Source organism: Berghia stephanieae, chromosome 6 (genome assembly GCF_034508935.2).
Source record: "Berghia stephanieae isolate SIO BIC M18660-M18661 chromosome 6, UCSD_Bste_1.3, whole genome shotgun sequence".
NCBI classification, from domain to species: domain Eukaryota; kingdom Metazoa; phylum Mollusca; class Gastropoda; order Nudibranchia; family Aeolidiidae; genus Berghia; species Berghia stephanieae.
Window position 1 is genome coordinate 55,001,151 of NC_088365.1, and position 26,298 is coordinate 55,027,448.

At 35.1% G+C, this 26,298-nt stretch overlaps 1 protein-coding gene across 1 annotated transcript in view; it reads left to right on the plus strand.

Annotated features, from left to right (window-relative positions):
- The first annotated feature begins 1,758 nt into the window (after positions 1–1,758).
- The window catches only part of LOC144975288 (replication factor C subunit 1-like), a 35,158-nt gene continuing 10,618 nt past the window's right edge, over positions 1,759–26,298 (plus strand). The window contains exons 1-18 of the mRNA XM_078919234.1: positions 1,759–1,874; positions 7,991–8,638; positions 8,964–9,102; positions 9,457–9,543; positions 10,012–10,220; positions 11,792–11,893; positions 12,550–12,595; positions 13,588–13,706; positions 15,357–15,542; positions 15,786–15,875; positions 16,133–16,312; positions 17,976–18,089; positions 18,421–18,553; positions 20,960–21,205; positions 22,435–22,541; positions 23,696–23,807; positions 24,413–24,513; positions 25,721–25,954. Coding sequence (XP_078775360.1) covers positions 1,872–1,874; positions 7,991–8,638; positions 8,964–9,102; positions 9,457–9,543; positions 10,012–10,220; positions 11,792–11,893; positions 12,550–12,595; positions 13,588–13,706; positions 15,357–15,542; positions 15,786–15,875; positions 16,133–16,312; positions 17,976–18,089; positions 18,421–18,553; positions 20,960–21,205; positions 22,435–22,541; positions 23,696–23,807; positions 24,413–24,513; positions 25,721–25,954 — 2,856 coding nt within the window. The 5' untranslated portion in view covers positions 1,759–1,871. The remainder of the gene's footprint in view (positions 1,875–7,990; positions 8,639–8,963; positions 9,103–9,456; positions 9,544–10,011; positions 10,221–11,791; positions 11,894–12,549; positions 12,596–13,587; positions 13,707–15,356; positions 15,543–15,785; positions 15,876–16,132; positions 16,313–17,975; positions 18,090–18,420; positions 18,554–20,959; positions 21,206–22,434; positions 22,542–23,695; positions 23,808–24,412; positions 24,514–25,720; positions 25,955–26,298) is intronic.

The window sequence follows — 26,298 nt, forward strand, 5'->3', positions numbered from 1 at the left end:
CCCCCCCTCTCTCTCTCTCTCTCTCTCTCTCTCTCTCTCTCTCTCTCTCTCTCTCTCTCTCTCTCCCTCTCTCTCTCTCTCTCCTTTCTATCTCCCTCTCTCTTTTTCTCTCCTACCTCTCTCTGACTCTCTCCTCTCTCTCTTCCCAACTCACTCTCTTTCCCATACCTCTCTCCCTCTCTCTGCTCTCTCTCTCTCTCTCTCTCTCTCTCTATATATATATATATATATATATATATATATAGTATTGAATCGTGTTTGATACAAATATGGTACGAAAAGTGCTCGACATGTAGTAATGGAGCGAATTATTATTTAAAATATTTACCACAATGTTTGGGGCAGTCTACATGTAGACTGCCCCAAACATTGTGGTAAATATTTTAAATAATATATATATATATATATATATATATATATATCCTCTCTCGTTACCCCCCCCCCCCTCTCTCTCTCTCTCTCTCTCTCTCTCTCTTCAGTCTATCTCCCCTTTCTCTTTCTCTCTCTCTCTATCCCCTCTATCTCTCTCTGTCGCTTTCCTCTCTCTCTCTCTCTTTCTCTCTCTCTCTCTCTCTCTCTCTCTCTCCTCTTTGTCCTCTCTCTCTCTCCTCTATCTCTCTTTCTCTTTCCCATTTCTTTACCTCCTCCCTTCTCTCTCTCTAACTCTCCCTACCCCCCTTCTCTTTACCCCCCCCCCCCTTCTCTCTCTCGCTCTCTTTCATTCCCTTTCTCTTAATATCTCTTTCTCTCTCTCTCACTCTCTCTCTCTCACTCTCTCTCTCTCTCTCTCTCTCTCTCTCTCCATTCAATACACTATATGGCAAGATGAAACTTTGTAAAAAACAAAAAAACAAAAGAAAAACAGAAAAAAAACGCAATACCTTAGAAAACGCTTACAAATATCCAGTCATTTTCAATACTAAGTTTGGTACCCAAGTCTTTTAAACCCAAATACGTTGACAAGAGTTATGAGTGAGTGACAACAAAGAGTAACAAACAGATAACTAGCCAAGTTAAAGGCTCTAAAGATTGGATCTACCCCCACAACACCCCGCCCCCCACCCTCTCTCTCTCTCTTCTCTCTCTCTCTCTCAGTGTCTCTCCTCTCTCTCTCTCTCTCTCTGTGTATCTCCCATCTCTCTCTTTCTCCTCTCTCTCTCAGTGTCTCTCCCCTCACTTCCCCCCCCCCCCACTCACTCTCTCCCTCTTTCTCCCCCTCTTCTCTCTCTCTCTCTCTCTCTCTCTCTATCTATCTCTCTCTCTCTCTTCCTACTCTCTCTTTTTCTCTGTCTCTCTCCCTTCTCTTCCCCTCTCACTCTCTCCTCTCTCTCTCCCTTTCTCACTCTCTGTCTCTCTCTCTCTCTCTCTCTCTCTCTCTCTCTCTCTCTCTCTCTCTCTCTCTCCTCTCTACCTCCTCTTTTCCCTTCTCTCTCTATCTCTCTCCGCTGAATCGTGAAAATACTAATGTAAGATTGATAACAGAAAGGCTTTGGATGGGAACAATACAGAGTTAACTTCGGACGGTTTCGAAATAAATACAAATAAGACACTCAATGTGGGTATCTGCAGGTTAACCAGTGGCAGAAAACTTGCCCCACTACGGCCGCACACTGCAATAGGTCCTCCGGTTCCTCCCATAGATAACACAGGAGTAGTCTGTGTTTCCTCCTGCTCCAAATGCGATTACTGAAAATTGCGATCTGAAAGCTCAACGGAAGGTGAATGAGCTCTTGTTGGTACTACGATCACAAATGTCACACATGCACAAGATGGCGCGCTTCAATGAAACGATTTCTGCTGAATAGAGAGTAAAATACAGATTTGCATCAGTCGTTCGTGCCTACTGTCTCATTTCTATGACTTAGATTGTTATGGTTTGTAAACAGCCGTTTTTATGAAGAATATTTTGTTTAGCCTAAGCAGATAAATCAGCTGTATGTTAACACTGGACTGAACTGAACTGTTGACTCTGACTCTTCAACTGACTTGGTAGGCACTTTGATAACTCCAGTCCAGTGGCCGCCGATAGGCTCACTGTAAGGTGAAACTCGTTTTTTGGAACTTTATTTTTGACCCTTTACTGTTTTGGTCACCATGGCGTTATTTGTGAACCTATGTGACTAACTTTGGTATCATTATAAAGGGCACAAAACAAGCTTTCTAACGGTGTATTTCTCAGAAAGCTTATGTAATAAAAATTTATAAATTTTTGAATTATAAGAACTTTTTAAATTATGGATACATTTTAATTATACTTCATACATCGATAGACAATTAATTGAAGAATATCTCTGCCAAATTTCATTAAAATTGATACACTCGCTCATTGTTTTATTTTTTCCGCCATCAACCCCACTTTTTAGGACAAAAACCTCATATTTTTCCCCCTTTTCATTTATCCTTAATTTTTTCCATACTTTCCATCCATAAAAATGATTTATATGAAAATAAAGCTTATTTTCTGACGTTTAAAATGATACCTAACACTTGCCACTTATTTTTTAATTGAAACAAAATTACTGAAAACAATAAGTGGGCCATGTTGACTGTAAAACTCAAAATTTCCCGATCGCCGCGAGATGCTGGTTTTGAGGCAGCAGTGAGATCACAGATTCTCTCTGTAAAATTGACAAAAAATTTCAATAGAAAAATATAAATAACTCTGGAACCGTAGGTCGTAGAGAAACAAATAAGGTATCAAATTTTATGTTTTTTCAAGTCCCATCCCCCTGACTGAGTCAAATCAAGATATTTTGAGTTTGAAAATTTTATCAAAGTGCCTAGACTTGGTGTTGTTATGTTGATATGATATGATGATCAATGATATAAGTCCAGATTTATGTAGGCTTTTACAGCCTTTTATCTGCTCTTGTGCATTCGTGAACGTATGTAATTCAAGTCTCTCAAAACTGGGCATGCCACATAGTGGAAGGAGGTGTCTGTATTTAACTTTACAAACAGTATTTTTCTGTTTCACACAATGAGCATTCAAGACGGCACTTGAATCATCATCATATCTTGTCGCGCCAGTGAGTCAGCCAGTCCCGGGCAGTCTGGTTGCATTCCCTCAGGTCAGCATTGGTGCAGTGAGGTCCCAGTGAGCATTCGGACAGGATGTGGTCCATGGTCTGTCTGGGGTGACCGCATGGGCATTCAGTGCCCGGTGAGATTTTCCATTTAAAGAGGTTGGTGGCGGTGTTTCCCACCTTTGCTCTAGCTCTGTTCAACGCCACCCAGTCTTTTCTCTTAAGGTCTGTGCCTGCTGGGAGCTTTTCTGTTGGGGCTGGAGGGCATCGTTTGCTGTCTTGTCCCATTCTACCCATTTGTCCAGGCGGAAGAATGCTGAGTGATCTGGGTGAAGGCTCTCTACTGTGAGGAAGCTATTCCTTGATTTGAGCCTGCTTTTGGGACAATTGTGGTTATGAAGGGGGTGTCTCTGGTCCATTTCCTGTTTGTATTTTTGTATTTGGGCATGAGTTTCCTCCGGATGTGTGGTGGGGCTATTCCTGCTGCACGGTAGACCAGTGGTAATGGTGTTGCTCTCAGCTGGCCCGTTACGATCCGGCAGGCGTTGTTGAGCTCGGGGTCTAGCTTGGAGGCATGGCACGATCGGGCCCATACAGCTGAGCAGTACTCCGCAGTTGAGTAGCTGAGGGCCAATGCTGTGGTCTATTACCATCAGCATCAAACCAGCTGTTAAAGCCCTCGAATCAAATGCGATACCACGATTCAATTTTAGAAAAGCAAATTGGGAAAACTTTACTAAAGATTTAGACAATGAGATCACCAATATAAAAAGTGACCCACAGAGATACGACGACTTCAGAACACTCATATGGAAAGTTGCAAAGAAAAACATCCCCAGAGGATGCCGAAAAAGTTATATTCCATGTCTCCGAGATGAAAGCAAGAAACTATATGAAAGATACATTGAATCATACAAGGTGGATCCTTTCAGTGAAGAAACCCTAAAACTGGGTGAAGAACTCACATCAATGATAGCCGATGAAAGATCAGAAAGATGGAAGGAATTAATAACCTCCACCAATATGACCCTAAACAGCAAAAAGGCCTGGACTACAATTTCAAAACTGAATAATGACAAAAATACCCAGACAAGAGTGGCTGCAGTAACACCTGACCAAGTAGCACATCAGCTTCTACTGAATGGGAAACCAGCCAAGAAAGCACGAGGCCAACTAAAATCCCTGAAACGTGAAATGGACAAAGCCCTCAAGGATAGTGAAGATCATCTTGACTCTTTTACCCTGGAGGAGCTACTAGAGGCCTTGTCCCATCTGAAGGCAGGAAAAGCATCTGGACTGGATGGAATCACAACTGAGATGATTCAACACTTTGGCCCGAGAACGCTATCCTGGCTATTGGACCTCTTCAATGTATGCGCAAGGACAAACAGGCTGCCAAGTGCATGGAGGAAAGCAAGAGTAGTCGCCCTACTGAAACCGGGCACTTGAATGCCTGCAATGAAGGGGCGTCGACAACTGTTGCAGGCAGGCGGTTCCATTTGTCGACTACCCTAACTGAGAAAAAGTTCTGCCTAAGGTTTAGAGAACACCTTTCTTTGGAGAGTTTGAATCTGTGTCCTCTGGTGGTGCTGGTGGAATCAAGATTTAGAGGGCTCGTGCTAACAGAGTATAAATTATGTGTGTATTTGTATGCTTCAATTAGGTCTCCTCTGTCTCTCCTATAGGGGGTATTCTTATCTTTTTCAGTCTTTCTGTGTATTCTAGATCTTTGAATCCCGGAATGACCCGAGTTGCGCGTCTTAGACCACTTTCTATGAGGTCTTTGTTTTTCTGTAGTCTTGGTAGTTGTTGTTATTGTCTGCTGACAATTGGACTTCACGGATTGTTACACTCAACCTACAGTTTAAAGATAGACACGCCGTCTATGAAGTTATAGAATAAATGAAAGGGCGATTGATTTGTTTGTTGTTTTTAGTGTGTGTGTGTGTGTGTCGGTAAACGAAGTGTCTATTCGCATCCCCCTAGTCTAGGATGCTAGTCTTCATAAATAGTGTAGTCCACAATTGTTGTATGTTTAATCCAAAGGTTGTAATGCAGTAATTTGTTAAGTTTCTTGTCACAAGTTGCACAATTAATAAAAAAAAATCAATCAAATCCAAATCGCAAAAAGCCAGCAACGTTTTTTTCGGTAATCCAATCGGCCGGGGGGGGGGGGGGGATGAGAATAGAGGCAGCCGTCGGTAAAATAAATTGGCTAAGAATCGAACTGAACCTCTCAACTTAAAAGTACAATCTACAACTTTGTTGTACAAGTTTAGTGACCAGCAGCAGTGGGAGTGGGAGTCAAATTGTGACCCAACTCGCCCATAAGAAAGTTGTGCCTGGAAATTGCCATTTCGCGTTTATGGGGGGGGGGGGGGGTTCAATTAAAGATGCATAACTACGTTATTATAAAGAGGAATATCGCAGATATTTTGGTATCATGTATAATGTATGTCATTATTTTCGTCTTTCAATTACATGTTCCTTTTAATTTTAAATTGTGCCAAGGCCAAGAAACGAAAAATCCATCAAAAATTTCAGAAGTTTATGTGAAGTTAAAATTTAGCAATTTTCAACAGCGTGTGTTTTTAAAATAAATAGGCTACACTTGTTTTTAGAATAACATCTAAACTTTATTCTTGTCAAATTTCAGGGCTCTATCTATGCGCAGACCTTTTTTAATTCTGCGCCGAAATACCGTGTTTTCATTATTTTCTCCTCATGGCTGCCAGACGATATCGATATTTTAATTTTAGTTATTTATTACTTTAAATTTAGCCCATAATATTCTCAGTATTATTACTATTATTTACTATGTTTTTATTTTGAATACATATTTTCCAAATTTTTAATGGGCATTTTATAGTTTTTATTTTAAAAGTTTGTATATTTCTTTTCTTTGCAAAATCTGATATTAATAATATAGATATTCTAAAAATACCAGTTGCTTTAATTTTATTTCATTTTGTCACCAAGTTTCTTTCCCATATGTTTAGATATATTTGTTATTATTTGTATTCACATTCTAAAGGTCTTAATTTATGGTAAAAAGTTCTATTAGTTATAAATCTTGACAACCGACACATTGAGAGAGAAGAGGGGGGGGGGGGGATAAAATTATATTAATTGTCAGTCCAAATGATTTAATAGTAAAAGCAATAAACTCAAAGTGATTTTGCAGAATTTTTAAAATCCAGAACTTTCCTTCCAATTAAAATAGAGAGAAACTGCCTTTGTGTGAATCCTTTTCAATTTATTAGAACTTTTTCATTCTGCCACTTTATTTATGCAATATAAATTGCCAGGGGTAAATATATACTCATTATGTCATTAAGCAACATGTTTATATCTCTTTTCATTTAAATTCTGTCTCAAACCCTTCTTCATTCCATGTATTAAATCAGAGAGGGGAATTATTTGCAATTATTTTCAGTGAGATATTGGGGATAAATCCAAAAGTGATAAAGCAAATTATGTTTCTTATATCGAGTCGATTTTTTAAATTATGTAACATCTGTGTCATGTTATGTAATAATGTGTTATTTTGAAATTTTTGTCTTCCTCTTTATTAATGTAACTGCATTGTCCTTGGTAAGACGAACGTTTGGTATACAATCTGTTCATAAGAACTCCATATTGACTGTTTTATAAATTTTTCTTGTTAACAACATGCAATTTCGGTCTCAACTTTCCTATGATAATTTTAGGGTGAAAATCAGTCTGAAATTTCAGAGTTTGAACTGCTGTAAATACATTTCTATTCAAGATTGAAACAAAATTCAAATTGTTTTGTAATTAGTGTTGCCAGTTCTTTCATATGACATTAGTTTCAAGTGCGTGTAAGTAACATTTAGAATTTTTGTTAAACTCGTGTCTTCACTCTCTGACTCTATACTTATACTATTACTATTTATACTACTGGCATAATGGCTCTGTAGGACTACTTTTTTGAGGGAAGCAAGAGGAGGGGAGTGTTATGGGGGAAAACAAAAATAGTAAATTAAACCCAACAAACTAAAGATATAACAGAAAAGGGGATGGGTCTTCCCTCCCTACTATTGAACTGATCAATGTATCTCAATGACATTTGAAAAACAGAAGTTCAAGTTAGATATATATTAATAATAATATAGGCAGAAATCTAACCAGCACACATTTTATTTGATTTTTCTCATAAATCTGTAAAATGTAATTCCTCAGGAAAAAGTCAAATGTATCATTTAAAAACCCTGTTATGATTGTACCCAGACATTTCTATGAGCTAAATTTTTGATATGACACGTAGTTGACATTGTGGCTGATGGATTGGATGAGTATCATATAAAATATAATGTATCATAGATGACAAGCATTTAACTATGGTGAGCAACACTTGATACAGCCCCCTCTTAAATACATGGTTTTGAGAGACCTTTTGCTTTAAAAAGATGCAATAGATGACTCATCATTCTTTTCGTGTTTTTCCAAAATAGCGTACACTGATCGCATTCTCACTAAGACATGTGAATGGTCGTTCCTAGTTTGTAACGATCTGTGTTTACTGATTACCAGTTTGCTCTTATGTTTTGCTTCAAATTAATTCCTTCTATATGTTTAATTGAAAGATGACAATTTTGCTAAACGAAAGGCATCACAAATTTTCCTGAACTGAAGTCTTATTCCAATTTTCTTTTTGGTTTTCCATTTCTCACCATTAAGAAGCTCTTCAATTTGGAATTTGAACTTGAAGTAAAATGGAAATTAATGACCTGAATTTAGTATATTCATGACCTGAATTTAGTAACGAGAAGGAACAAGCAGTGCTGAATAAAATTATAATAAAGTTGTGATTCTCATGTGTTATATAGTGGACTTTTAAATACTATTTATCCCTAATAACCCCTGTTCAAATTTCTTTTCTTTTCTCTTTTTTTTTTTTAATAGTAAAAATTAAATTATCTACTTCTTTTGCATTTTTATAGGACATCAGAAAGTTTTTTGGTGGGGGAGGAGGAGCCAAGAAAGATGCAACCAAGAAATCCACTAACAAGAATGGATCTACACAAAACAATACGGACAATGAGAAAGCGAAAAATAAATTATTCACTTTTAAAAGGGATAAAAAGGATGAGCCTATAAAAAAGGCGGACAAAGCGAAAAGCAACAACGGCAACAACCTTAATAAATCGAATCGCAAATCTCCTAGAAAAACAGATTCAAAATCAACATCTAAATCAAAAACAAATGGTGAAGACGATAACGAAGAAAACATAATCATTGAGGACTCATCGGATGATGACATTGAAGTCATTCCTAGCTCTTTAAATTCCACAAAATCCTCCGTATCTGCAACTAAAAAAGAAAAATCCTCCTCAAATTCACGTTCTGAAAAGGATTCAGGCCAACTTGATGGTAGTGCAAAAGGTTCCAAATCTAAAGGAAATAATGATAAAACTGCCAATTGTAAAAAAGACAAAAAGTCTGAACGAAAGCAGGAAGAAAAGTCAAAGAAAGGGAAAGAATCTGAATTGAAAAAGGAAGAGAGTGTTCGAAAAAGTCCAAGGAAACAACAGTCTGTTAAAGATAATAAGGAACATAAAACCTCTTCAAACAAGAGCAAACAAATACAGGTATGGATTTAAAGCAGATTAAATTTTATATCTAAATAAAAGATATTTCCTATATCAGAATAGTGTAAATGTTGCTGCTCGAAGCTTGAAGAAATAAATAACAATGTGAAAGTGAATGTAAGCTTCAATTTAATATACGAAAACATAAAATGGATGTTTCCGGTTTCCCCTTTATCAACAAAACAGGATGAATGAAACACTACAGACATTTGTCTGTTGGAAATATACATAGTTTGAAAATGAATTCCTGATTGTCAACCACAAATCATTATTGCTACCTAGTCATTTGTTTGTTTGTTGTTGTTTTTTCTCATTGCAACTGCAGATTTCTGATGATGAAAGCGATGAAGTATCGATAATCAAGGAAACCTCGAGTGAAGATGAAGATGTCACAGCTGCAATTAAGAGGAGGACTGGTGTGAGCAGAAAAAGAGGAAGGAAAGCAGCTAATGTTCTTGATTCAGGTCTGTGACATTGTCATTGACACTATTATTTGTTTACTTCCTGCTTATAAGATATGATAGGAAAATGAAATATGGTAAGAAATTTCAAAATGGTAAATCTTTAGGTTTTATGTAGCGCAATATCCACTAACTACGCTATATTTCTATTTTGGGAAATTAAGAATCGCGGTTATCATGATCAACTTATTAGTTTGAATATTTAAAAATATTATTTTATCTTAAATTAAATAACAAATGTTGTATTCCTTTTCATTTTGAACACAGAAAAGGGATTTTAAGTTTGTATTTTGTTTTTTGTTTTGTTTTTTTTAAATTAGATTGTCATAAAAAAAATGTTTCTTGCATATCCTGTAGAATCTGAGGATGAAGATCCAATGCCAAAGAAAACCCCACAAAGCAAGCGTAAAAAGAAGTCTGGTCCTAGTTTTGTCCATGATTCAGGTTGGTTTAATTGCATTGGTGGAACCTTTGTCAGTTGCTGCATAGTCCATTATCCAAATACCTCTGTTCCCAGCATTTTGTCTGGATTGCAGTCACATCCGGATTGTGGAATCAGTACCTAAAATGGCTTTGACTGTGGTGATGTAAGCCTATCACTAGAGAACAAAAGGATTATGATAATTTCCATTCAAGATCAATATAATATATCTTATCTTATCACATCACATACTGCTTTCATTATTAGCCAATGTGTAATTTATTAGAATTGTTTTTATTTATGAATTTATAATTATTTTTTTAACTTTAATTTCTTTTTTTTTTTTCGGGGAGGGAGTTATTTTGTTGTTTTTTTCTGTGTTTAACTAATATTTTTAAAGTCTTAATTATTATAAAAGTTGTGTCCGATTTTACAATCAGGATATTATTTGCAATTTGCAAAATCAAATTATTTCTTGTTCTATATTCTAGATGAGGAAAAAGTTGAGACCCCCATGGACAAATTTGTTAAAAAGAAAACTACCTCGTTGACCAAAGAGCAATCAGAGCCGGCAAAGAAGGAAGTCCCTAAAAAGTCACGAGTAAATGTGAGCGATTTCTTTGGCACTGGTTCTGTGTCTGCATCGAGAGTGGAACGGCCTGTCACAGAAAAGAGGAAGAGGGACGAGGGTAATTCAAGTGTAAGTTTTTTTTAGAGACAATCAAGAAATTTTAGTTTAATGAACAAGTGGTTGTAATATTTTGATATTTTAAAAAATCTTCTGAACAAGGCCGTGCGATGCTACAGAAATATATGTCCATGTATTTGCATGTATGGGCTTCATTTAATATTGTAGCAATGGACAATATGTAGTGTTGTTTTTGAGAATATTTCCATTACAACAATGAAACCATAAAAGTTGGGTTATCATACTTGTCAATAAGTTTGTGTAATACAAAAATAAAATCTCAGAAGAAACTAATCCTCTATTTAGTTTTTCTAAATGATGCACCTACTGTAATGGACCCTGAAGCAGATTTCAAACGAATTAATACATTATATTACATCTACTTTTTATTTATGATGGAGTGACATGCTATTGTCAATGATCTTGATAGTTTGTGGCCGGTCAGGACAGGGTTAAACGACAGGAAGATTAAATGAATGGATAGATCTTTAAGATTGGTGGTATTTTAACAAGGTTATTCCTCAAACAAGCTCGACTACTTATTTGTATGTCATTTGCTGCCATTAATGTGTTGAAGAACTTTTCTCAAAACTAATATAATCTAATGAAAATTGTTACCTGTTTAATAAATTCTGTACACAAGAAGACATGGTATTTTCACATTCATTTTTTAAAAATATTCTGAATAGAACTTTGTAATTGCCTTATTAGATTGAAAGCTGTTTTTGATGTGCATGAACAATACTTTGAAATTGATGAGTAGAATACATAGCTTGGAGACTGAGACTGAAAAATTTTATTTAAAAACAAATCTTTTGGGGTTATGTATGCCATGAAGCTCCGGTGTACCTCATGGATTTATGTCAGCATTGTAATTCAGCACGTCCACTAAGGTCATCTAAAAACTCTCTCTTAATTGCCCCAAGAAGCAGATTATCCCTTAGTAATAATTATTTTTCTGTAAGTGGCCCCATCTTGTGAAATGCGCTCTCCCCAGATGTAAAACTAATTAGGGATAGTCAAACTTTTAAAAAAACACCGTAAGACAGAACTTTTTTCCAGGCCTTGCGATTAGTTTCGCTGACAGAATACACCTTAAATCTAATTTTAATTTTAAGTTTATTTTATTCCAGTTTTGACCTTAAGTTCAGACTGACAATTTCCACTGTATAACTGAACTTTTTTTTCTTTTTTTTTTTTGTCTTTCATTACAATAAGTTTCTAATGTTAGTGAGTAATATTGGTGTTAGTATGTGTGTGTTTGTTCATGTGTGAATGTAAATATATCTGTGATTGAGTTTGTGTGCATGTGTATGTGTTTGTTTCTTCATATGTATTCTCAAAATTGTCAAAGAATGAATGTTTGAATGACAATTAATATTGTAGAGCGCCGCTGAGCACTTATGTGGAAGTTGAGCGCTCTATAATTAACCTATTATTATTATTATTATTATTATTATTATTATTATTATTATTATTATTATTATTATTATTATTATTATAATTATTAGTATTATTATTATTATTATTATTGTTATTATTGTGAAGATTTTTACACTTATTGCCATCTTTTTCTCACACAGGACAAAGGAGATAAAATGGCAGCCATGTTTGAAGAGGAGATCCATGACGACGAGGATTTCCTCAAAGTCCTGGATGAATTGGATGGGCCTAATGTGAAAAAGGTTTGCATCAGAAACTTAAGAAACCACAGTCTGTTACTGACCAGACTGTCAGATTTTGTTGTTTTGTTTTTTGTTCAACTGAAAGATGAATTTATTTGATAATTTTATTAATTATTATAACAATTATAATAATGATGATGCTGATAATAAAGATGATTAATTATAATAATCTGTTACATTGTTGAGTGCTTTACCATATCATGGGAAGCGCTCAGAGCGCTTTACATTTGTGTCAACGTATTCGTTCGGAAACATATCTTTAGAGGAACAATATCATAAATCCTTTTTTAAGTTGGTCTTAGCCGCTTTTCTGTTACAGAGCTAACAGCACACACTATGATAAATAATTCATCACTCCTTTTGTAGTCTATTGTCCCTTTCTATGTCTGATGGGTTACAGTGCATTGTAAAATAATTCCTGTATTTCTTTATTCCAAAGTTGTTTTTAGGATTTTAAAGGTCTTACAAATTGTTTAGGTCATAGCAACATCCTGTTGACTGTTTGATGTCTATCAATCGCCAATTGCTTTTAAGAAATTAGCTATTCCCTGCCATATCGATTTTAAAGGATTTTCTTTGATTTTGTTCAGCTTAAGCCCAATTGTCTTACTTTGTAGAAATTAATATATTGACGTTTTTGTTGTTTGTTTCAATAGGTCAAGTTGACTCAAAGTGATGAAGATGTAACAGCCAAAAAAGAAAGTAATGCTGATCTTTTTCTTTATTCCCCTTTCAATGTTTTAAAACCGGTTAAATTAGATATTTTAATGTGACCTCATAACATTTGTCTTTTTCTGAAGCCATTAAAAAAAATATGCGTTAATGATATCAGAGCATAATATGAGTGAGGTATAAACATTTTTAGTTTGATATTTTTTCACCTACTGCCGCTATCTGGTACTACTAGTCAGCATAAATGAGATACAAAGTCACAAATTATGGAGCAGGCACTGAAGTAAGATTAAGATTTGAATAAGTGTGTATGAAATAGTACCACGGTCAGTCCTTGTAGAGGCTCAATACTCACATTCTCTCTCCGAACTCTGGAGTAAATGAGTACCTGGCAGTAAACGGCATTGTTTCTGTCTGAAAAAAAAATGTAATATCGCCTAACAGGCGATCTCTTGTTCTACGTGACAAGTGTTGCTGTTGGCTGGGGACCCATTGTAAAGCACTTTGAGCACGTTTAGTGGATATTGCGCTATATAAATGCTCAAGTTGTTTGTTTTTGTTTTTTTTTATTTATTTATTTTTTTTTTTAACCTAATTGGTGCATTGGGCTACGTTTTGTTGTAAAACTCCATGCCAACTGTTTGTGTATTGAAATTTACAAAAGACATCTAACTTCTACGTCATGGCACAAGACCGAAGGGCTAGAGCTCAGGTGGTCGCTGGTTCGGATAAGTAAGTAAGTGTATTGAAATTGAAATAATAGCTGAGCTGCAAAAATGTGTTTGACAGAGTTTGAGCCGAGTCCATAAGATGTCATGGCAAGGCTAGAAGTTCTTCGATTTTCACAAATGAATTTGTTGGGTTGTTTGGGGGGATTTTTTTTGCTTGTTTTGTTTTAGGGAATTTTTTTTGTTTGTTTCAGGGGAAGAGATTATTATTGGGGTGTATTGTTTTTGTCTTTCTTTTTAAAAAAAAAAAAAAGTATTATTAATTTAATTTGAAATTGTGGTTTTTAATCTCAGGTTCTCTAGCCAGTAAGCTCGCTGATAAGATGAAAGCCAAACCTGTAGAGTCGTCCCCTAAGAAAGAGGAAAGTATTAAGAAAATTACAGTGACAGCTTCACCTTCAAAAGAGATTTCGGTATGTATGGATGGTATTTCAGAAGTGGTCTTTGTACCTTTAAAAAAATTAATAAAACCATAAGGACCATGGCGTTGGAGTTTATATCCGTGTTTTCTATAATGTGAAAGAGATAATACCAATCGCTTGCTACCCCATGGATAGGACGCTGGCCTACCGCAAAGTACTTTCTGCCAGATCTAATAGACCCGGTTAGCCAATCACAGTGGTGTTTGGAACTTTACCTGGGATTGATTTCAGTCCCTTTGCATGTGAAGCGGGCATTCTAGAAATGAGCTTCAGACACTCTACGTGTGACATTCTGCTTGTTCTTATCAACCATTTATTTTTTATTTCAATAATTTATAATTTACAATTTTTAATGACATATTGGCGAATTTTGACCAAAGTTCACATATTCCAGACTTGCCAACCAGAATGAACTTACAGATTTTAATAATGATAAATGGCATTTTGATATTAAATTTTGTCCACAATATTCAGATATCCTGAGGAACTTTGCAAGACTATGCAAAAATATGTTTTAAACTAGAATGTCACTTTAGGTACAAAGAACAGTTAGGATGAAGTTCATTAATAGTTATTATTATTATTATTATTATTATTATTATTATTATTATTATTATTATTATTATTATTATTATTATTATTATTATTTCCCATAGTGGGTAGGGAAATATTTGCTGTGTCTTCTATCCCCCTGTATGTTTTCCTATTGCTTTCTGTCTTTGTCCTGGGATGAGATTACTTATTTTTGTCCTGATGCTGGCCAGAGTCCTTGGCTGGGAGGAAACAATCGAATGTACAGTTTTAGTTTTGGGAGATTATATTTCTTTCCTTGTAAGTTATCACTCTGTTATGTACTGTTATTTCTTTTATTTTTAACATATGCTTTATAAACATTTGACTTTATCCCTCTTAGTGGGATCTTGTGCTGGTGTCTGGGTGAGACTTTTAGGTGATCTCAAACTAAGTACACTGATAGTGTGCTATTGGAATCTACATATGTTCCCTGTTTGAAACGTCCCCTTTGTCTTACATTTTCCTCAAGTCCTTTTAATTGTACATCTAGAATATTTCTACTACCCAATTTTCTTTCTTTTTACTGGCGATGATATGACCTAAATGTGTTTCAAGACCCGGCAAATCCCTTAAAAACAAAACCAAGATTATTATTAGTATTTTCTTAATGTCTAACATATTAGTGCAATACATGTAAGAAACATTGCTCGAACAAATTGGGTTATAACACCCAAAAAAAAACAACCCTAGGTAGTATTCCTGCAGATTCTGTTGGAGAGGTTGTTACACGATATATTTCTCCAGATGAAACTGTTTAACGCTTACATATCGTCTTTTATTTTAATGAAGGCTATGTGGTCTATTGGTATGACACTTGCATTCAGATCGGAAGGTCCTAGGTTCGAGCCTCACTCTGTGCATAGTTGAGTCCTTGGAGAAGACTCTTTATTCACATTCTCTCACCGTACTCGGGTGTAAAATGAGTACCTGGCCATTAACAGTGTTGTCTCCGTCTGAAAAAAATTGTAACATCGCCTAACAGGCTTCGGCACATTTAGTGGATATTGTGCTATATAATTGCTCAATCTTTTTAAAATATTATTTTTTTTATGTTTATCTCATGAACAGAGTCCTCAAAAGTCATCAACCTCCACAACACTGAAACACAGGAAGTCCTATACTCTGGAAGTAACAGCAACAAAACCGCCTCAGTCAAAGACAGTGTCACCTGAAAAGACCAAGACACCACAGAAAGCTGCTCCACCTCCCAAACCACCAGCGTCAAGTGGAAAGAAAGATGGAGATAAAGAAGATGTAAGAAGAAACTGAGTTAAACCGACAATTGTGTTCCATTTTTTATCTGATAAGAATACCTTGAGCATAAGTTTTAAAATGTTGAATGTTGGCAGTAATTTATTGGGTTTTTTTGGATGGGGAAGGGAAGGTACAAAGTTAGACAGTCATTCTACAGTGTCAATGAAATTAACACTTTGTTAGATCATTTTATCGTTTAATGGAATTCTTTTTTTTTTTTTTTTGTCTTTCTTTCTTTTCCAGGATGGGTTTGGAGCAAAGAAAGCTGGAGGTTACCGCGCTTTCAAAATGAGGGGAGGCCCACTTGCTTTAGGGTCTAAAGAAATACCTGAGGTATGAGGCTGTGATATTGATTGGATTTTATTGATGTTTCCAAAACTATTAGATTTGATTCTTCTTCTCCTTCTTCTTGCATTCTCATTTTCAATTTCTTCTTTTTCATCTTGTTAAATAAAGAAACAAGATGAAAAAGAAGAAATTTTGAATTTTACTTAAAAATTTATTCTCATCTTTAAAAAATGAAATATCATATGCTTTGATTTTTGATGTTTTCTTTACACTTGCTTATTTACCCATCAAATTTCTTTTAGGGGGCAGAGAATTGCATGGAAGGTCTGACATTTGTCATAACCGGAGTGTTGGATTCCATCGAGAGGGATGATGCCAAATCCATGGTTGAAAAGTACGGAGGGAAAGTGACAACGAGTCTTAGCAAGAAGACGAGCTACCTGGTAGTCGGCAGGGAACCAGGGGAAAGCAAATTAACAAAGGTAAAAATACGTGAAGATCTGGATTAGAAACAACCTCCAGACCTGCCAATGTCTCCTAGTTTTACTGAGAAAATCATGATAGTTGTTCTCACTCTAGATTTTCATAAATTCCAACTCATGTTTTTTTCAATACTTGACAGTTTTGTTGTTTTTTTTACTATTCCAGGAAAATCATCAAAATCATACCTTCATTTAAATCCCACATCTGACTGACCAAATAATTTTTCACAATATCTTTTCCTCAAAAGTTAGAGAGTCTGCTTATTGATGGAGATGGGAATTTTTTAATTGATAAACAAAAGTACTGCGCATAATATACTTGACCGCAAAACCCTAAATTCTTATTGTATTCCCAAACTTAACTCTTAGCCGGCGACTGTAGGAACTTGAAACAAAGATTTACATGTAAACCATTTCTTTTTCAAAATATTTTAAAAATAATAGTAAATAAAATAAAATTCCCTTTATCCATCAGCATGGGGAAATTTGTCTTTAGGGTCTATTCCAAGGGAAGACCAGAATAACCCAGGGTGATGTGGCTTGCTCAAGACCACACAGCGCGGCGGGTGATCGAACTCGGTACCTTTTAAGTATGAAGCAAAGATGCTGTCCCATAATTCCCCCAACAGCTATTTTCGAAAATATTAATTTCAATCTTCTCATGGGAAGCCTGAAAGTGCCTGGATCTTTGTGGAGGGAAAAAAAATAGATGATAGATTGAACAATGCAATCTGGCAACAGGGATTATGAGGCTATTGGATTTGATTATGTTGGCTAACAATTTTTAAAAAAGATAAGAAAATGCAAATCTGTTAGCCTGATATACAATGCAATTGCTTGTTCACTGATTATCCTTCTCTCCCAACCCCACCCCATCATGTTCATTGTTGTGAATGAAAGTTATTGTATTCAAGTATCGTAACTTGTATCGTCCATCTGATGTACTATCGTTCACAACTAGCGTCTGTTCTAGTAACTACCTTGTTGAGAGTCATTCTGTATCCAACCGTCATCCTGTACACATGTATCTTATGTTATGTTGTTTAATAGATGTTCTTTACTGTAACAAGTTGGTTTGTTGATTCTTGGAATAAAACGTCTTATTAATTAATGACCTAAGAACACAACATTCATAACTGAGTTAAATTTATTCTCTTTTGTTATTCCGTACCATTTAGAAGTTATGTTGTATCTTGTATTTAATCTTTCAGTGCGGTATTTGATTTTGAAATTTCTATCATATTTACCTGTTATAATGTTTATGAAATCTTAACTTTTAACAGGAAATGAACCATCTTTGTTCTGAAATGACAGCTTGAAACCTGCCACCCATACTCACATATTTAATTAGTTTATAAAAAGTTTTGTTCAAGTCCATTTAGGCAAAAGTCTGATTTTTATCTCCATATTAGGATTTTTAAACCAAATTTAGAGGAAAATGGATAAAAATGTTATTTGAATTTTTAAAATTACAAGCCAAACGAACATTTTTGCACCATTCTAATGATTATTAAAGTGACAATCAGTAAAAAAAAAAGGATGTTCCTAATGCGTTGAGGTCAGTAAGAATGTTTTCCTTTGAAATTCAGAATTTTTTGTTTGTTACCCTTTGCAGATCTGTATTCTACATCATATGTATATTTTTCTTGTCCCATTTGTTCAGGCAAAAGACCTCAAGGTTAGTCAAATAGATGAAGATGGTCTGTTTGACTTGGTGAAGACGTTGCCAGGAAAGACATCCAAATATGAAGTTCAGGCTAAAGAACAACTTAAAAAGGTAATTTGGATGCCTGTATGCTTGAAGGGGGAAGTTTTATTTTAAGGAGGCGCTCTTCTCTATCAAGCCACCTTGTCAGCTGGAATGCGGGGTGGGGGAGGGGATTTGACAAAAAGGATAGTTTCAGTTTTTCTGTCTTTTCTACTCTCCCGTTATCTATCATACTTTCATTGTGACATCTATCCTTGTTCTAGAACATTCTTTAACATTAATTTTTACCCCCTTTGTTTTTGGGTTGTTGTTTTTTTCTTTTGTTTTGTTTTTTTCATTTTTTTAATTATAATTTTCTCCAAACCTTGGATTTCAAAGTTTTTTTTCTTTATTTTTTTAGGAACAATCAGTGAAGATTGAAAAGGAAAAATCTGCTTCACTAAAGAAATTGCAAACATTCCAGTCTGATAAAGCCAAGGATTCATCGTCATCGTCTGCAGCTAAACCTCTTTTCACAAAGTTGAAGAGCTCAGGTAGAATGATCAAGAGTGATCTTGTGCAATGCATTGACTATTTATTATAAAAATTGAAGTCCATAAGTGAGAATTCACTCACTCAATCTTTTGGGGTTTACTTGGAGACCCAGTTAGCTTAATTGGTAAAACTTTGAACTGGTTTAACATTGGCTCTGAGTTAAGGAGAGGGGGAGGGGGGGGGGGGGAGAGGGGTAGTTTTTTTTATTCTTTGATCAGTCCAGTAAAATAAGGTCAAGTTCAGACAGGGCAGAAAGTATTTTGCGACAAACCAACATCAGGAGGTAGAAAACAGTTGGTACTGTCCGTTTAATGCCCTAAAAACCAGTGCAAACTCCAACTTTATGTTTATTATGCCTTATAATGTTGTTTTTGATCAGTCCAGTAAAATAAGGTCAAGTTCAGACAGGGCAGAAAGTATTTTGCGACAAACCAACATCAGGAGGTAGAAAACAGTTGGTACTGTCCGTTTAATGCCCTAAAAACCAGTGCAAACTCCAACTTTATGTTTATTATGCCTTATAATGTTGTCTTTAATGCATAACTGCCAAATATCCTCATAAAGTCAAGACTGCACTCTGTTAGATGTACGGAAATCACTCTTGCGTGTTCCAGGATTTGATTATGCTTTTTTGACTAGCAAATTAAAACAAGGAGTGGAAAAGGCTATAATATATCTATCTGGATTATAGTATATTATACAGAGCTGCCAAGCTACCGCAAAAATTTGCCGAATTGTACGCTTTTTCAGCGATTGTACGCATGTACGCATTTCCCCCAAGATTGTACCCATTTTCAGTGTACGGAGTCACTTCAGCTTTCTTTAGTTGTAATAGCCCGGATGCTCGTATCGCTGTTATCTTAAGCTTGCTGGATCGTTCAAATTTGTACTGGATGCCAATTCATTGCTCTATTATTCTATAGTGAACTCGCTCCTATTGCTTTTGTCCGATATCATGAAATCGACATTCATCCTTAGCCCGGAAGTCCGTTTCAAGCTTTTACTTTTAGGCCTAGTTTCTTTGTTCAGAGTCATTCTCTTGGCGAGTGGCGGTTTCCGTCGATTTCAGGATTGTACCCATTTTTATGAAATCTCCCCCATTTTGAGGTCCCATTGTACACATTCTCATCAGATGGGGTTGGCAGCTCTGATTATATTATAACAGTCTAAACATGCTGCTGTTTTGGGTCATGATAGTATTGTACTTAAAGAGTGTCCCGTTTTAGCTCTTTAAAAAGTTGGCCACTATGTGAATGGCTTTAATACTCATTAGCAGCCAACTGTCCCGATAAAATTGGGACTGTCCAGATTTAGCAATTTACTACTACTACTACCACTACTACTACTACTACTACTACTACTACTACTACTACTACTACTACTACTACTACTACTACTACTACTACTACTACACTACTATAATATATATACTAATAATAATAATAATAATAATAATAATGATAACAATAATAGTAATGATGATATAATAATAATAATAATAATAATAATAATAATAAAATAATGATGATGATGATGATGATGATGATGATAATAATAATAACTACAATAATAATAATGATGATTACGATGATGATGACAATAATAAAGCATGTCTACAGCGCATAAGCATGACAATTTAATGTTGATGTGATCATCAATGTCAAATTGTGGTTCTGACACGATTTCATAAATTACTAATTTCCTTGTCAAATTACTAAAAATTTGACATAAAAATTACTAAATTTGAAGTTTTCAATTTGGCAGGTCTGTGTCCCAGAATTATGATTTTTTTGACTAGTAATTTAAAACAAGGAATAGACTAATAGAAAGTATATCTCTAAATCTAGATCATAGGTTATATTGGTCCAAACTTGTTGCCATTTTGGGTAATGACTCTAATGCGCTGTAGAGTGTCCCGTTATAGCTCTTTGAAATGTTGGCCACGATGGAATCTCAATGTAGAAACATCCACATTTTAGATCCGATGATAGACCATAAAGACATAATGTTATGTCCCTTTAACTCTCTCCATACCGGCCATTTTCCGGATTGTCCTTGAAACTCCACACCCAACCTATACAAAAAATATATTTATTTCAATTTCACTCAAACACAAAATCTGTTAGTTCTTGCTATACATATATTTCTTTGCTAAACGAGCTCCTCAACACAGTGTTAATATACTTTAACTATAGCAAACGTTTTTGTTCAAATATTGTGATGTACAAAAGAAATTAGAATGAGAAAAATGTTGGCTGCATCGTAACAAATGTGACGATTTTCCTATGGGTGGTAAGGAAGGAGTTAAAGGCATTTTAAAAAAAATTTAGGCAGTTTCAATTTTTGATACTTGTTTTGCCAGGATGAAAAACTCTAGATTTTTAATTTTCCAAAAAATAATTCAGATGAGAAAGAGCAATCCATGGAAGTGAAGGATGAAACATTTAAACAAGAACAAAGTAAACCTAACAAAATCTCACTACCGGGGGGGACAGATCAGTCCGAGAGTTTGTTATGGGTGGACAAGCACAAGCCTACAGCATTGAAACAGATCATAGGTCAACAGGGTGACAAGAGTAACGCTCACAAACTCTTGTATTGGATCAAACACTGGCATGACAACGTCATCGTCAAGGGAATCAAAGCAGCAGGTGGGTAAAGCATTTTGACTTGAGACTTGAAATGAGTTTTTTTTTTAAAACAAGGCCTTCAGAGCCTTTAGGCCCATTAGAGTAGGAGTTTTATCCCGGTTTATATAGCATGAAACGGACAATAGCAATTGCTTGCTATCCTTTGGATAGGACGCTGGTCTGTCGCAAAGTACTTTCCATCAGATCTAACAGACCCAGCTACCCAATCACTGCTGGGTTGACAGAGGGGTCAGAATAAAATCTCGACTGCACCCTTGATCGACCTCGGTCCCTTTGCTTGTGGAGCAAGTGCTCTACCAACTGAGCTATCGGGACCCCTAAATGAGTTAAGCCTTACAATAGATTGAGAAATTAGGGAGCAGGCAGTGGTGTAAGATAAAGATCAGACACACTTGTTCAGATCTTTAAACCTAACATAACTACATCTTCCTCCATTGCCATCCATACTATCACCAGCATCATTGTCTTTACTTTATCACTATCACAGTCTTAGATAATATTCTGTATAATAAGTGCATTGATTCTGATGTTTTCAGAGTTGCAGCACTATACAAGATTTCATCATTTTTATTATTATTATTATTATTATTATTATTATTATTATATTATTATTATTTTTATTATATTATTATTATTATTATTATTATTATTATTATTATTTTTTTATTATTATTATTATTATTTATTATTATTATTATTATTATTATTTTTATTTTTATTATTATTATTATTATTATTATTATTATACAATTGTACTATTTCAATAATTAAGTAATTTGAGTATTTCCTTAGCGACAATTTTTCCTTCAAAGTATCTCCTTCATAGGGAGGTGAGGTTATGTGATGTAACTTCCAAAGCACAAAGTTTTCAAAATGTTAAGCAGTACGATTATATGGCGAACTGTGAGGAAAAAGGAAATGTAGGTTAACAATTGTAGATTTGAACATCACACACATTGATTATTTTGTTTTATTGGGAAGAAAAATTTTTTTTTTTTAAATTTTAAAAATTGAGCATTATATAGCGCAATATCCACTAAACGTGCCCAAAGCACTTTACAAGGGCTTCCTAGCCAACAGCAAACTCTCAACGCGAAAGATGAGACAAATAAACCATATATGTCACCAATCATCTCACTCCAGTATTATCTCCTAAAAGATGAGTTGAAAAGGTTGTTTAACTGAACCGTTTGACCTAATTTTAAGTCTTTAACTTTCCTCATTTTCAGGGAATTTTTTTGGTAAAGCTGGTGGTGACGGTACAGGTTTTAGGGCTGCCCTGTTATCTGGACCCCCAGGGATTGGTAAAACTACAACAGCCACTCTTGTCTGTAAGGTGAGCAGGGGATCGAAGCAAATCATAATTGAAGAAAAAATTCATGAAATATATATTTTGCTCTCACAGGAAAGATAGAAGGTAAAAAGAGTAAAGGTAAACCAAGAAAAACTTATTTGAATAGTTTGAGCAGCTGGGTGACAAAGAAAGAGAAGAGTATTATTAGTTTTTTTGAGGTTATCTGATCAGAGAGATGAATGGCATACCATGATTGCCGATGTCTGGCCCAGACTTGGTACTTGAAGAAGAAGAATATATTATAACAGTGAATGCATGTTTTGGGCTCAAAATATCTCTTCAGCTGAAATAATTTGGGGGCCTTTGAACGTCGCTTGGGGTCATGGAGGTCAAGGTCAGCTGCTGTTTTCTCTATCTCTCTCTATAGCTGTCCTCCTGTTTTGTGTCGTTATGGAATCAGATTAATTGCTATTGCTCTGGTTGGACATTTTTCATGGAGACTAACAATAAAATTCTTTTTGTTTAATGAAATATATTACTTTTACCATAAATAATCCTCTGTTGCATTAAGTTACTGATATTTAAAAAATAATTTGTATATGTTTTCCTTCACTAAAATAATATTCAGTGTCTTTGGTAGAATTTGTAGGTGTCAGATAAAACACATAGATATGTTGCGCTTGGGTCTTCTTCTTTTCCATTTTTTTTCTTTCCAATCCCTTATGGGACTATTACTTGGGCGTGTCAATGCAGCTTGACCTATATCGATTTCACTTTTCCATTATCTTCCTTTTTACTGGTACTGAAATGATATGATTGAGCTTTTATATAGCACAAAATCCACTAAGAGTGCTCAAAGCGCTCTACAAAGGGTCCCTGACCAACAGCAACGCGTAACAAGTAGAACGAGATATGACTCCTGTTAGGCAATATTACAATTTTTTTTCAGAGATAGATAATGCTGTTAACGGCCAGGTATTCATTTTACACCTGAGTGCATTGAGAGAATGTGAGTAAAGAGCCTTTTCCAAGGACTCAACTATGCGCCAAGCGAGGCTCGAACACAGGACCTTCCGATCCGAAAGCGAGTGTCATACCACAAGACCACATAGCCGTATATGATTGTGTCACAAGCAGCTAAAAGAATCGAAGAATACATGTTTTGATAATTCATATTCACTTTAATGATTTGACAGGAAGCTGGCTTTTCCTATGTAGAGCTGAACGCCTCGGACACAAGAAGTAAAAAGAGTTTAAAAGAGGTCATTGCCGAATCTGTCAACAACCAAACCCTGGTAGATTTCATAGGTGAGTCCAATGATTTACATCAATGTAATTTGTTATATTTATGTTGGCTTAAACACTCAAATTGACAGAGCATCTAGCTCCATTGCAATCAGAGTTTGAATCAGCTTAGAGCTGGGGAATTTGTTTTACATATAGCTTTTCGATAGAATGGTGTCCATCCAAAGGGTAGCAAGCAATTTTCACAGTAGTTTAAAACCTCAAAAACTGGTAGTATATTTGCCCAATGGGCCTCCTTTAAATGCAAATTTGGGATTTTTAAAAAAAATCTTTCTTTTTTTTTTTTTTTTTTTAAAAATTGATTTTGAAAGAAAATTGATATTTTATTATTTGTCTGTGCAGCAAATTTTAAAGGGATGTTTTTGTTATTTTTTGGATATTTGTGGATTTCTTGAAAATTGAATACATAGTTCATATATATGTTATGTCTGGCAAATCTAGAAATAAATTCATGAATTTCATATTTTTAAAAGTCTTGATAAGTTTTTTACACATAAAATGGGTAAGATGTATGATTTTTGCCAACTAATTAGATTTGATTTAAGGAATGGAATGGATCGATCATTTTGCTTAATGTTTATAATAATGTATTCATTATTATTTTGCAGGAGAAGAAAAGAAAAAAGGTCAACTACACAGTCAACACCACTGTCTCATAATGGATGAGGTTGATGGAATGGCAGGCAATGAAGATAGAGGTGGACTGCAGGTGATGTATTTGCTTTTTCTTAATTTGGAAGACACCATTTCTATCGCAAAAGTATTTTTCAATGAAAATATGAAAGATATAATGTCTTCTTTACAATCGTGTACACCCAAATCATTGACAAGATCTTTAATTATGGAAAAAAAAAAAAGAAGACAAAAGAGTTGTCCTTCAGAGCCATGAGGCCCAAAGAGCTGGAGTTTATCTCGGTTTCTATAGCATGAAACTGACAATAGAAATTGCTTGTTACTATTTGGATAAGACACTAGTCTGTCGCAAAATACTACAGACCCAGCTACCCAATCACTGCTGGGTGGACAAGGGGGATCAGAAAAAAATCTCAGCTGCACCCGGGATCGATCTCAATCCCTTTGCATGTGAAGCGTGTACTCTACCACCTGAGCTATCGGGACCCACTTAATTATGTAAAAGATTGTAAGAAAGTTTCCCCAGTCCTTTTAATCGGCTTTGTAGGATTCTCTTTTTTTGTATATGCTTCATTTTTATTGTAATTATCTTCATGGTCGTCAATGTGTATCAACAATAATGATCAATTTTATTAAGTCTAGAGTCATCATTCATGGATTTTTCATTTGCCATCACTAATTTATGTATATTATTTTTTTTTTAAACTAGGTTTTTTTAGAAATATTTTTTTAATACATGTTAATTATCCCAGGAAAATCAATGTGAACTGAACTGCCAATAAGATTCATTCTCATTTTTTTTTAAAATGTTGTAAATAACAATGTGAAATTGAATATAAGCTTCCATTTAATATACGAAAACAGATAAAATGGACGTTTCGGGTTTTCCCTTTATCAACAAAACAGGATGAATGAAACACTACAGACGAATGAGATAATGTGGTAGTGGCTACCACGTTATCTCAATGTCCATTTCATGTTTTCTTATATTAAATTTCACGTTGGTATTTATTTCTTCGAGCTTCGAGCAGCAACATTTACATTAAAAATGTTCTATAACATTGTCTTTTTTCTTTCTTTTTTTCTTTGTGTATTTATTTAAATTTTATGTTTTGATTACCGAATGGATTAAAAAATGAAGAATAAAAAGATGGCCCTTTTTATTTATATTAGTTTGTTTGGGTTTTTTTTTTTTTGGTGTTTGAAAAATGAAATGTTGTGCCCTTCAAACAATTTAACGATGATGGTCTATTATTATTGTGTCACTGTTATTCTAAATATAGGAACTGGTGCAGCTCATCAAGAACACCAAGATTCCCATCGTCTGCATCTGCAACGATCGCAATTCCATGAAGATGCGCACTCTGGCCAATTACTGCTTCGACCTGCGATTCCAGCGACCCAGAGTGGAGCAGATCAAAGGTGCCATGATGACCCTTGCATTCAGGGAAGGTGTGAAAATTCCTCCGTCTGCCGTTCAAGAGATTATATTGGCAGCGAATCATGATATTAGACAGGTAGTGTTTTGTTTTTTAAAATTTGTGTTTGTTATAATTGCTGACGATGTTTGTTCATAAATGCTCTACCGTCTGTTTTACAGATTAAAAATGAAATGATAAATAGTCGTACCATAGTATGTTAGCCTTCAGCAGCAGTATTTTCATATGTTCAGAAATAAATCACAAGAGGAAGTTGAATAGAAGCTTCAATTTAATAAAGGAAGATGAGAATATCAGAGTACAATGAAGTATTGTGGAGATAGTAGACCGGCCATTGTTACAGATTAATCAGTATATTTACAGATTTTTGGGAGGGGGTCCAACTTACCTTCTTTTTTCTTCTTCTTCTTCTTCTTCTTCTT